General features: G+C 43.7%; 1 protein-coding gene across 3 annotated transcripts in view; it reads left to right on the top strand.

The window, feature by feature from the left end:
• LOC142837078 (nuclear body protein SP140-like protein) overlaps positions 1-13,813 on the top strand; it is a 62,866-nt gene that overhangs the window by 22,610 nt on the left and 26,443 nt on the right. For all 3 annotated transcript variants that reach the window (XM_075951956.1, XM_075951955.1, XM_075951957.1), the window contains 4 exons: positions 2,742-2,846; positions 3,557-3,610; positions 11,553-11,618; positions 13,714-13,794. In XM_075951956.1, the coding sequence (XP_075808071.1) occupies positions 2,742-2,846; positions 3,557-3,610; positions 11,553-11,618; positions 13,714-13,794 (306 nt within the window). The remainder of the gene's footprint in view (positions 1-2,741; positions 2,847-3,556; positions 3,611-11,552; positions 11,619-13,713; positions 13,795-13,813) is intronic.

Genomic DNA, 13,813 nt, shown 5'->3' with positions numbered 1-13,813 from the left:
CATGATCAGGCACTTTGGGGACAAGCTGAGGACCTGCACCACACCTAGATAGGGGTTGATGGCTCAGACTGATTATACAGACACATGCACAGGTGAACCTTTCCAGACCTCTGAAAGATGCCTGTGTTTGCTTAACCTGAAGGTTCATTTTGCAGAAAAGTCTCAACCTCAAGGTTATAGGGGTTTGGCAAAGAATGCAACGTTCTCCAGAGCATGGTCTGGAATGACAACTGCTAGCGGGGATATGGGAACACTGGAGACCTCCTCTCTTGTTTTCTAGAGCTACTTGACAAACATGTGGAGTTCCCCCATTGTGGAGTGGAATTATTAGTGAGCTCCTGCCATGTATTAGGGGCTTGAGGCAGAGTCATTGCAAGAGCACAAGAAGGAAGTGAAAGCTCTGTCATAGGAGGCTGCGGCTCTGAAAAAAGAACCCTGTGATAAATGGAAAGAGGATGCTTGGTTATAAGGGTGAAGAGAGTGTTGCAAGGGTGAAGAGTGTGTTGCCATGTGTGAAGTACTAGGATTCTTGAGAGAAATAGAGGCTGAAAGGGGACACATGACTGATTCCATGACAGTAGTTGACCCGTGATTGCATACACAGTGAGAAAGACAACTTATTTCACAGACTGACAAGACCCCACATGTCTGTGAATGTCCCAAGTTAGGGTAGGACCAAGAGTCTTTGCACAGTGTTTGGCCCCTGATGGGTGGATCCACATCATTAGCTTTTGAGAATGGCTTGGCTTGGGGACGTGTTCCACCTTTGTTTCCATCTATTTGGTGTGTATGGGGGGTCATTATCTTCCAATATTCAGAACGAATCAGGAGCAGACACAAGATAAAAGACTTTAAAGGTTAATGAGATGAAATGAAGCAAGAATAAACACAGAATATTTGCTAAATACTGTACCTACAAATTAAGACAGCAATTTCTTTTTTAAAATTTATTTATTTATTTTACATACCAACTAGAGGTTCCCTTCCCTCTTCTCCCGTTCCCTCCCCCACCTCCTTTCTGCCCTACCCTCCTATCCACTCCTCCTCCATCTCCATTCAGAAGGAGTAAGGCCTCCTATGGTAGTTAGCAAAGCATGGCATATCATGTTAAGGCAGGATCAAGCGCTTCCCCCTTGCATCAAGGCTGGGTGAGGCATCCCACCATAAAGAATAGGTTCTAAAGAGCCAGCTCATGCGTCAGGGACAGGTCCTGACCCCCATAAACAGATCAAACTACACAACTGTCACCCAGAAGTCAATCCCACACCAGCTCCCCAGCTGTCAGTCCTGTCTCTGAGCTCCCACAAGCTCATGCCAGCTGTCTCTGTGGGTTTCCCCATCATGATCTTGATGCCTCCTGGAGAGCAATTTCTTTACATCAAATTGCATATGCATCTTTACCTAACCTAACTCAGAAATAGCATAACGAAACAAGTTGCTGTTGAAACCAAGTCAGTTGACAGTAGTTTACGAACGTTGCACCTGAGCTGTGTAGAAGAGGTCTAGAATTTACACGTGCAGGCACTCCCAGCAAGTCTTCAGAGAATCTTGGCGAGAACACCATACTTAGAACTGAAATCATCAGTCCCATGTCTGAAATGGAAAGCTTGCTAAGTTAAGGCCCTGGCAGGAGTGGGAAGAAAGATTGTGTTCAAAGAACATGGCTCCTAGGCCACAGCTAGGTTCACCTGGAGCTTAAAGAAGAAGGTAGCTCAGGGGCTTAGACTCTACAAAGCAGAAGTGCTTAGCATAGGCTCCTATGGAGACATCAACCCAGCGTTTGGAGGGTGACTGCTGCTGATTGGCTGGATTTCAAATTTGTATCATTGCTTCTGATTGGCTAGATTTCACATGCATCTTTAGTGATTAGGTAGTCATTGGCCAATTTGGGATGGGTTTGAAACTGGTAAAACTAGCAAAAGTTATCCTTTACTATTTTCAAATAACAGATTTATTTTTCATCACAGAAGATAAGAACTTTGAAAATCTCCTCACAACTACATGTAACAAATTAAAGGTGGAAAAATGAAAAATAATGTGTGTTGTGGAAAGAGATAGCTCCATTGGATCCTGGGTGTGACTGCTGCAGCAGGTTTTGTTTGTTTTTGATTTTTTGTTGTTTTTTATTTGTTTGTTTCCCCAGAAAATAGCTCCTTCCTTCGTTCAGAATCTACCTTGCTGTGCAGTCAGAGAGTTCTTATCTGTCTCTGTCTCAGGATCCATGGACAGCAATACTTTAGTTAGGGTTACTAGGCAGAATGCTCACTCACCGGGTGAAGAACGAAAGGGGCTAGAAGAGCTTGCTTCAAGCCTGCTGTTCCATGACAGAGAAGGCAACTGTACCCTAAAATAATCACACAGATGCTGTTCTGATAAAGGGGGCAAGACAGAAGAGGAAGAAACAAAAAAGAGGAACTGAAAGAGGGACTAAAGGAGAATGTAAAAATATTTTTGGAGGAATAAGAAAAGGCGGTGGTTCAGTTAAGATATGAAATGGCCATGTGTCAGATGCTCTGGATGACAATAGAAGACCCCAGTTCAAGGCTAGCTTGGGCTAGAGTGAGTTTAAAGCCATCCAGGAAAATTAGTTGGCACCATGTCTAACAGTGAACACAAAGAAAACATGTGAGGGTATAGCCCAATAGTAGACTCCTTGCCTAGAATGGGTGAGGCTCCGAGTTTGGTACCCAGTATTGCAAAATTGAACAACAAGCAAACTGATACCCACAATTTTGGCACAGGAGCAGAGCGATCCACAAGTGAAAATGAGGTGTGTTCCTGTGTCATGTGTTCCCCTGCATTTGTGCCAGAGGACCCGGAAGCAAGGATGAGAAGCAGCCAAAGAGGTAACTAATAGACAAGGCTGCACAAGGTTGTGGCTCAGTGAGTGCCACAGCATCCAGCTTGTGGTCCAGTCCATCCCTGAATCCAGTTCTTTGCACTTGCCCACTTGGAGCTGGAGAGAATCAGGAACCCTTTGCAGAGCCGCATTTGAGAAGATAGAGTTGATCCCATGTGGATGAAGTAGAAGCAATGCATTCTTAAAACTGGTACTTACCTTGTGTGCTACCTTGGTGAACTGAATTGCTCCCATTCTTCCCTGTCACCCAAGACAGCAGGTAAACGTCTGCAGCTAGACAGTAAAGTTGCTTTGTCAGGGCCTTAGGAAGGACCCGATCTAGTATGAGCCCGCTGCTGGTGAGGAGGAAAAGAGTTCAGGCCAACTCTTCTCAACCCAGTGTGCATTTCCAACCAGACTCCTCAAATGTGTCAAAGAACTAATCGGGGCTTGCCTAGAAATTTTCCCACAAAATTAGTATTTTATCTGTGCAAAAAAATATGTAAAGATTGAAAATGTCCCATTGGGGGTGTGAGGTCAAAAATGACCAGCGCCCTCCCTGGATTCCTAGTTCTCAGTTCAGCAGCCTTGGGTTCTTCTAGAAGGAGGAAAGGAATGACGGTTCAAACACTGATGTAAGCAAGGCCTTTGCAGTGTCCTAAGATTTGTAATTTCTCTTCAATAGTTCTTACCTCATTGCCATTTATTGTTTTCTAGATACCGTGGAGACCGGAAACAACACTACTGTAAGAAAATCCAGGGGGAAGAGAAGTAAGGAAACGTATGAGAGTTTATGAGCTTTTGGTGTTATTGATAAGTTATTTACTCCTAGAATTATTATTGTTCTTGTGTGTGACAATGGGGTAGACTGTGGTGACCTCCCCTGAGTTCCTCCTTGCCCTTAGAACCTGTATTCCTAATGACAAAGACCTTCTACACAAATGATTAAGATAAGGCCTTGATTGGTTGGGGCATTGTCTGACTGTTGGTGTAGGGGTGGCCACTCTGATTTTATGGGTCTGAAGAATTGGGGAACTTTTTTTAGGTGGTGGTGGTGCATGCCTTTTGTTTCAGAATTCAAGAGGCAGAGGCAGGCAGATCTCTGGGAGTTTGAAGCCAGTCTGGTCTACAGCGCAAGTTCCAGGACAGCCAAGGTTACACAAAGAAGCCCTGTCTGAAAAAACAAAACAAACAAACAAAAAAATGAGAAGCCTTTCTTAGATACAGAGAGAGGAAATGACTGTGGAGGAGTCACCAGAAGGATTCAAGACTGTTGGGTCTGAGGATGCAGGAAGGGACCAAGGAACTTGGGTGACCTTGAAGACCTGGAAAAGGCAAGGGAATTGGTTCTTCTCGAGGAACAGATGAAGGGCTGTGGACACCTAGACTTGAGACTGGTGAGATACACATCAGATATAGAACTGACATAATTGTTAAATAAACTCGTGATGTTTAAAGCTACTAAATGTTTGGTAATTTGTTCTCAGAGAAGTAAAGAGTCGTACATATTTTGGAATAGTGAGGAATTATGTAATAGTCTTCATGACAGTGACAGACCACATGTATGAGAGCGGTTTCATAAGATGGCATTACTGTGTAGGGTTGCAGTTGACTTAGTCTGTAAGTACATTGATGGTCTCACAGAATGCACCCCATTGGTAAGCAATGAATGAGTTTGCTGATAGTTGGATATAACCCTACCATATCCCTAAGTATTCAGAAGTAGAACTGAAATTAGGCAATGAGGAGAGACTGAAGAATTTGCTTGTCATTTGTCTTTTTTTTTTTTTGACATGGTTTCACTGTATAGCTCTGGCTGGTCTAGAGCCTGCTGTATAGACAGATCATGTTGGCCTTGAACTCATAGAGATCTGCTTGCCTCTGCCTCCTGAATATTAATATTAGGGAAAAGCCTCACTCAGTTGCTGGGCCCTTGAGGAGTAATTTCAAATTACTCAAATTAGAAAAGTCTTAGAATGCCCCAAGCAGTGAATTAAAAGACTCAGGAGGAAGTGGCAAGCGCTCTGGAGAAAACCTACATTCATTCAGTTTAATATCCTCTTGATATTTGATCACATGGTCATTAACTAGGGCTCAATGTCCTTTGCAGGTCTTATTTAAGATAAAATTTATAGTGAAAGGCCCAAATCCTAAGTGCACGCTTTGATGAATCCTGCTAACTGCATTATTTTTACAATAAAAACCTTATGGAGGGGCTGGAGAGAAGGCTCAGTGGTTAAGAGCACTGGCTGCTCTTCCAAAGGACCCAAATTCAGTTCCAAACACCCACATGGCAGCTCACACCTGTCTGTAGCTCCGGTTCCAGGGGACCTAACACCTTCGCGCCAATGCACATAAAATAAAGTGAAATAAATTACTTTTAAAAAGTCTTATGGAGACACAGAACTCAAACAGGAGCCTGCGAAGGTTCTCTGTGTCCTTTTTGCCCACTACCCATCAAGGCAGCCACTTTTTGTTCAAAGATAACTTAGGTTGATTTGTAAGTGCTGTATAAGTAGGATTTCCCAGCATGCTCTTTGCTGTGAAGTTTCCATCCCTCCACAGAATGACTTTGCAATTAACTTACAGTGAGGAACGCAGTGCCAGTTGCCTTCTTTTTATTGCTAATGAGTATATACATTGTCTGAATAGCCCAAATTTGTTTGTGTGTTTTCTTTGGCGTTTCCTGCTTGGGATATTATGAAGAGGCTGTTAGGAGCATCCTTGCAGAAGCCTCTCTGAGGCCCCAGGCTTTCATATTCTTACAGGGTAGAAATCTTCTTGTCCCTCTGCCAAGATCCACAAGGACTGTGATCCGAAGCAGGCCATGTAGATGCCACACACACAGTGGGGACAAAGAGCATGGCGTGCCGAAAGTCCCTGTCTTATAAGGCAACGGTGGCAAATGTGACCTTTTCCCTGTGGCATTTAACAAAGTTGATAAAGTATAATTCCTGATTGTCTCTGACATCTCTAAAGTGAAACTCTCTGTTTCTGTAAGGGGAAGATATGTGAATGCCTGGCCTTCACACAGGTCCTAAGAAAACACGTCCCTAAAAAGACACGTTTATAATAGCTGGGCACCTCTAAACAAGACATTCTGAAACTACTGGGTACGACCGAGAACAGATCATGAGACAGACCACAAAACCCACTTTAAGAGTTTATTGAGAGAGAGAAAGACACGTGCACAGGCCTGAGGAAGTTGGTGCAGGAAGAGAGGGTTGGGCATGCGTGTAGGACGGTTAAAGGCTGCCTAGCACATGTGCACAGGGGCTTACATATGCATCATGAATAAATCATGTGACCACGTTACACACAGGTCACGTAGGGCTTGAGGGCCCTGGGTGGCTATGTAAGTTGCCTGAGCTCTTGATGGCACATGCACAGCCAGGGAACCTGGAAGTGCCAGCACTTGGGGTGGCTAGACATTTTGTCAAATTGCTGGGTGGTGGAAATGATAACATTTCACCCTTTTGTTTATTATAAAAATTTGTGTGTGTGTGGGGGGGCTAGGGGTAGCCGATGGTGGAAATAGGGTGTTGGATCTCTTGAGAGCTACTTCCTGCTGGCTGATGGGTGCCAGAGAATTGGGGTGCTTGGCCACGTCTTGGGGTAGCTGGTTACTTTTGTGTTTTCCAGGCCTTGTGTAATTGTCCGTCTGGCAGTTTGGACCTGACAAGATGCTGGCAAGGTAGAATATTATGTTTAGAAAAAATTTGATCCTGGTGACTGAGGGAGGAGGGCCCCAAGATGGAGGATAGAGTGGGGTTCCCCAGGGATCCTGAAATGGAGGAGGGAGTTTCCAAGGGGTCCCGAGACCAGAGAAGAATTAAATGATTCTTATTCTGGGTGACCAGGGAAGAGTTAAATGATACTTACCCTGGGCCAGTCTGGTCTGTTTCGGTGGGTCCAGTTTGGCTCTCTGGAGCATATGACATGTTGAAATTTATAAAAATCTAAATTTTAGACACATTAAGAACTCATGGTTATGATAGTATCGTGTTGGAATAGAAAATTATTGATAGTTGTATAGTGAGAGAGGAGGGAAGGGAAGAAAGGGGAATTATTAGACCTTTTAATATTTTGCCTGAAGCAAATCTTAAGGCACTTGTTTCTTTTACCATCATGGTAATACCTTAATGTCCAGGAAACACTGCTGTAGTCAGTGATAAACCTATTATGTCAAAAAATATTTTGTGAGTCTCCCTTGGAATTTGGGGTGCAAATGTCCAAATGGTAAGAAACAATAACAGTCTGGGGACCATGATGCACTTCCAACTATTTAATGATAGTCCCTGTAACAACAGCTGAATAGTTAACTGGAAATTTAAGTATGGAATTGGAGATAACAGAGAAACTGGTAAAGCAGACAGGAGAAAGAAGAATAAAGGGGTAATCATAAGGAGAACACATAGGGTTCCTGGTATAGGAGAGTTAAGTACGGGGTGGGGGGGAGACTGTATTCTTCTGGAACTGGAGACAAAGCAACTGATCTTGGCGTCCTCTGGAACTTAAGGGAACAGGGCCCTGTTTGAGTTACCATATAGGAGGAGAGGGTGTCTTGAGCTGGAAGAATAAAAGGTTTGAGGTGAGACAGGTGAATCCATTGAAGGAGGAGGTCCTTGAGCTTGGCAGCTGTGCAAGTCATGAGAATTACTTTAAAGAGGCCCTGCCATTTAGGAGAAAGGCATGAGAGGCGTTGGTCTAGGTGAGAGAAAAGGAGCTGGTCCCCGATTTTAATTGGAGGCTAGCAGGGCTTGGTGCATGGTTGAAGTTTTGAGTAGTCAGTAAAATCTCATAAGGGGGAATAATAGGGTAAGCAGGTAATCAGGGATGGTGTGAGGGTTTAGGTGAGAGGTGGGAGTCAAAACCAGCCACCCATACGTGAGTTCAAAGGGTGAGATGGAAAGGGGGCTTTTGGGGAGGGCCCAGAGCCCAAAGAGAGCCAGAGGCAAAAGCTTTACCCAGTCAAGGTGACATTCCTGTGACATCTTAACAAGAGTATTTTTAAAGAAACGGTTAGTTCATTCTACCTTCCTTGAGGTCTGAGGATGGTATGGGATATGAAAATGTCAGGGAATACCAAAAAAAAAAAAAAGCCGGGCGGTGGTAGCTCACGCCTTTAATCCCAGCACTCGGGAGGCAGAGGCAGGCGGATCTCTGTGAGTTCGAGACCAGCCTGGTCTACAAGAGCTAGTTCCAGGACAGGCTACAAAGCCACAGAGAAACCCTGTCTCGAAAAACCAAAAAAAAAAAAAAAAAAAAAAAAAGAAAGAAAGGAAATGTCAGGGAATGTTAAGAGCCTTAGACAAAGTTTGAGGGATCTGGGCCATTGTCTGACTGAAGAGAGGTTAGAATTCCAAACCAGGGGATAATTTCCCAGAGAAGGACATCAGAAACTGTCCGGGCCCACTTGTTAGTGGTGGGAAACACTTCAATCCATCCAGACATTGTATCTACCAAAACCAAAAGATATTTAACCCCTCTGACTGTGACCATATGAATAAAATCAAGCTGCCAGTCAGTTCCTGGAAGGGAGCTGCTGGCCTGGTCGGTGGGAAAAGGGAAGCTATGGGATTTGGACTTGGGATCTGACTTTTGACAGATTTTACAAGATGCAGTGATATTTTCTAAGAACTCTTAAGTTCTCAGGGGTGGTTTGGAGGTGAGCCTTGACAAGGTGAGACAGAGCCTGGCTATTAGGATGAAAGAGCTGATGTAGGTAGGACAGAATTTGTCGAGTGTCAGGGGTTGCCTGTGAGAATGTGGGTTGTACTGTATGAACCCCCAGAAGTGATTGAAGTAAGTTTGGGCCCCGGGAGTGCTGATGCCCTGGCTGCTTGGTCAGCTTGGTTATTTCCCTTAGAAATAATGGAGCTGTTGGTCTGATGAGACCGACAGTGAATAATTCCTATAGCTTTGGGGAGATGGGAGGCCTTTAACATGTCCATAATGTGGCCTGAGTTAGTTATGGATCCTCCTTTCATTGTAAGAAGCCCATGCTCCTTCCAGATAGCTGTGTGGGACAGGAGAATAAGAGAGGCATATTTGGAGTCTGTAACCTTTAAGGATTGTCCCTATGCCAACTGGAAGGCACTGGTGAGGGTTATTAATTCAGTCTGCTGGTTAGTGGTACGGGCAGGGAGTGCCTGTGCCTCCACCACCCCAGTATCTGACACTATGGCATAGCCTGCTCTACAGATCCTCTTGTATAAAAAGGAGCTGCCATCTGTGTACCAGGTATAAGTGGCCCGGGCCAATGTGCCTTCCTGTATATGTGAGGGGTGGGGCAGTAGTTCCTCTAAGGTTTCTAGGCAAGAGTGAGATGGGGAATATTAGGTTGAGGTAGGAGATTTGAGATATTAAGGGGTGGGAAGCATTGGAAAGCGAGTGTGTCATCTTCCACTAGTACCACCTGGAGGGAAAGCACTCAGGAAGGAGGTAAAGTTTGTAAGCCTTTGTAAATTAAGCAATGGGACAGGTTATGGTGGGAGAAGACAGTGATGGGTGACCCAAAGGTTAGTGAGATCAGCGGCCACTAAAGCACATATGCAGGGTGCCCAGTCCCCCGTGGTAAGGTCCAGCTTCTTTGACAGGTATGCTACAGGTGCAAAGGAAGGTCCCGACTGATGCCCTAGGAACCCCAAAGGCATATCCCTCCTTTTCTGTTACATAGAGGGAGAAAGAACGAGTTAGGTCTGAGAGATGGAGAGTTGGAGCCTGGATAAGGGCCTGTTGAAACCTCTGGAAGGGCTTAGTAATGGGATGGGGGAGGAGCTCATGCATAGAACTGAGAGCAACCTTGTATAAGAGGTGGGCAAGAAGAGAAAAAGAGGAGATCCAGGAATACAAGAAGCCAGCTGTTCCTAGGAACAATAAAATCTCCTCTTTTGTAGAAGGTACTGCAAGAGACTGGATTAGTTTTTTCCTGTCTAAGGTAATAGCTTCTTGGTTTGGGGTAATAATAGTTAATGCCAAGTAAATGACCTGAGAGGTAGACAGTTGGACCTTAGAAGGTGAGATTCTATAGCCCCTTTTGGACAGGAAATTTAAAAGAGCAGAGGTATCAGTTTTGCTGATCTCTAGGGGTGGACTGCAAAGTAAATTATCATCTACATACAGTATGAGTTTAGACTTAGGGAGGGACAGCGAGAGTAGATCAGAAGCTAAAGCCTGACAGGTATGGGCTGTCTTGGAATCCCTGGGGAAGGACAGTCCAGGTAAACCGTGTGGAGAGTTGAGTGTTAGGGTCATTCCAGGTGAAGGCAAAGATATCTTGAGATTGAGAGCTGAGAGGAATAGAGAAAAAGGCATCCTTGAGATCCAGAACTGAGAAGTGGGAGGTTCCTGGAGGAATAGTGGGAAGAAGTATGTAAGGATTAGGTACTACAGAATAAAGTGGGACCACTGCAGAATTAATGAGCTGGAGGTCTTGAACCAGGCTATAGGCTCTGTTAGGCTTTTTAATTGCAAGTATAGGAGTGTTAAAAGGAGAAGAGATGGTAGAAGTAGCTGTCGGTTGAGGTTTAAAAAGTAGGGTTTCATTAACAGGGTCCAGAGAAGAAGCGGATGTTCCTATTGGCTTAGTTGGCATAGTCAGGAACATGTGAGCAGGTGAACATCTTGCAAGGACAGAGAGCTTAGAACTTAGATAGAAAAAGACTTGGATATAAGATAACTCTTTCCATCTGCCTGTGCACTGACAAAAGTTAGAAAGCACCCTCAGAATATCGGGATCTAAGGTGCCGTTAGGTGGCCACTTTAGGTTATTATCTTAGGTGTACTTAGGGCATTTCTTAGTATAAAGGAGGATAAGCTTGGGAATCTGTAAGTAAGGCATTAAGATTTGAGGTTTTAGGGTCTCTAAAGGACATCCCAGGGAGGAGGGTGGACTGATAGTTTTTGAGGGTTCCTTTCCCATGGCTAAAAATGTGAGAAAGGCGAGGACCCAATGGCAATTAATCATGAACATCTTTGGGATAAAGCGAGGGTCGAGGGTTAAGTCAAAGTCAATCAGGAATTGAGGACTGGATAGGACCACTCTGAGTGGCCCGAGAGAGGACAACAGTCTGAGAGACGAGGGCAAAAGTCAGTGTGGCAAGTAGTCAAATCTCAGTCCTTAGCCATGGGGAATAACCAGAGGTGAATGCCAGTGAGGGCTCAACCGTAGTCTTGAAGGCTGTGGTTGGGGGCATCCCCCCCTCACCGTTTCTAGGAATACCATAGGGTTGCTGGGAGATCAATGGTCAAGTCCTTGGTTTCAGAGAAACAGTTAAGCTGACAAAAAGAGAAAAAAACTCACCAATCACAGCCACTGGATACTTGTTCATTCCTTATGTCATGTTAATGAAGTCTGTGGCCTTCTCCCTCCGCTTTTGGAGTGGAGTGTATAAGCATGCAGAAAATAAATAAATTCAGCACACACTGAGTTTCCCTCCCGATGCTGTTCTGTGTTTCTGCCTTTTATTTCTTTCATATCTCTGTTCCCATTGCTCAATAATTCTAATCCTTGTGCTTCTACCTCGGAATGTGTGAGTTTCGTTGAGACTGGACCCCGACAAACCCTCACGTGACTAAACTGTTGTTAGAATTTTTCCTCATTTCTAGGATCTGAAGTTTGAAAACAGTATCTGAATATGTCTGACATATAAGGCTAAGAGAATTACATCTATATCACTGAATAATTGATTTTATTATTTTTGTTTTGTAGGAAAGAAGAAAGGTCACAACTGGTCAAGAATAAAACGGAGAAGGCCACAAGCTGTATGGCCAAATAGTAAGCAAGCAGCTGGACAGAGTTACAGCTGTTGAGTTTTTTAAGGTGTTGCCTGTTGCATGCTTGGGGGCCTGTGAATTTCTGAGCCTTAATAGTGTGTGTGTGTGTGTGTGTGTGTGTGTATGTGTATTGTATTCACACTTGTGCATATGGGCACACATACTTGCACCCACAAGTATAGTCCTGAGGAGGATGTTGAATGTCCTGCTCGCTCTCTCTCTCTCTTTCTCTCTCTCTCTCTCTCTCTCTCTCTCTCTCTCTCTCTCCTTTATTCCTTTGGTGGATGTCAGGCAGTAAACCCCAGTGAGCTTCTTGTCTCTAGTCCCTTAACACTAGCATTATAGGTGCACACATACATATTTTTTATGTTGATGCTGGTATCTGAATTTAGGTCCTTATGTTTGCTCACTGGTTGCTCTTAGCCCCTGAGCAACCTCCACCCTCCCACGCAAGGTTTAAGTAGGTTTTCTCGGACATGGGTTAAGAGGTTGTAACAAAGAGTCGTGATATTATAATGTCTTTTACAAATGGTTAGTTTCTCATACATATGGTCATCCAGAAGTAAGTGGTTCAGAGTTGAAAGGGAGGTGCTGTCATCCTCAGTATGAAATTTTTGTCGGATTGAAAAAAATGTTCCAAAGAAGGTTGAATGAAGCAAACAGGTTGCAGTTGTATATGTGTAAATGTGTGTATGTGCTCCACCTATCCATCCTCCTGCCTTGCTATGGGCTGTTCAGCTCTTTATTAGACCAATCAGATGTTTTAGACAAGCAAAGCAACACAGCTTCACAGAGTTAAACAAATGCAACATAAAAGAATGCAGCACATCTTTGCACCATTAAAACAAATGTTTCACAGCATAAACTAATGTAACACATCTTAAAATAATATACCACAGCATGAAACCATTCATTTTGTTTATAAATTCAGGTCTTTTAATGTAACTATGTATCTGTCTCGAGAGAAAGAGAGAGATATGTACTTAGAGATAGAAAGATAATTGACAGTCCATTTTCGCAAATGTTCATTGAAGGGCTGGTGAGATGCTCACTGTAAAGTGCTTGCTACACAAGTCTGAGGCCCTGAATTTGGATCCCTAGCACCCACATAAAAAACTGGACATGATTACACATCTACAATCTTTCACTGGTAAATCCATCAGGTTTGCTAAACAGCAAGCTCAGGCAGCTAAATTGGTGAGTTCTGGTTTTGGGGTCGGACCTTGTCAACAGTTAAGATGGAGAGCCACTGACAAAGACGCTCGACTTTGGTATCTGGCCTTCACACACATTCAGGCACACCCGCATGTGGACACACAAAGGAACACAATATGTAAACATTTATATGCAAAAATGCATGCATTGTTTATATTTGGCTGTTAGAATAGAAGTGATGTCCATATTTTTATTTGTGTTTAAAATATTGAAGATGATCAACTTTTGTCATTGGAAGCATAAGAGAGAGAGGAGAGAGAGAGAGAGAGAGAGAGAGAGAGAGAGAGAGAGAGAGAGAGAGATCTTAGAAGGTTATCTACATGGTGATGTTTCCTACAATGTTATTCCTATAACTTGTATATATTTACAAACAGCACCCTACCATCTGATTTTAGTAACAGTCTAAGGGATTTCTTTTTCTTGGACAAAAGCTAAATGTCTTTTTATGTCTTTTTTTTTAAATGATTATCAATTTTGCATCAGATCCATGAAGCAGGCTTTGGAATCCCACTCAATATTAATTTCACCAAACTAAGAATCATACACTCTTGACAATGACCCAGCTGTGCTATTGATTGATATGTATATTTTTTTGCTTAGAAAGGAGAAATGATGGCTGTGTTTACTTTTCAAACACATATTTTGGAAACCACAGTTTCATTCAAGTCTCTTTGTAGACAGCCCTTTCTAAAGTGTTAATACAACAGAATCCTTCGCAGGCTTTAACTTAGACTTCTGCCTGCTTGGATACAGCTCCTTGTCAGGAGCTCTCATCGGCAGTGTGTGCAGAAGGTACCCTGATATAACAAAGAGGTTCCCTTGTTCCTTCCCATTCTCAGCTGTTGTTTGGTTCAATCTGCATTTGCCTGTGTCTCTCCTAGATGTCAGCAGAGTTGGTCACCAGGCGACTGTCAGGAGAAAGAAAACAGAAAAGAATCCAGGCCGTTCTGCCAAGACCAGGGGTAAGATGGCTTCTGTGGG

This window comes from Microtus pennsylvanicus, chromosome 17 (genome assembly GCF_037038515.1).
Source record: "Microtus pennsylvanicus isolate mMicPen1 chromosome 17, mMicPen1.hap1, whole genome shotgun sequence".
Taxonomy (NCBI): Eukaryota; Metazoa; Chordata; class Mammalia; order Rodentia; family Cricetidae; genus Microtus; species Microtus pennsylvanicus.
Note: the sequence above shows the minus strand (reverse complement) of the source record. Positions and strands in the feature narration are given on the sequence as shown.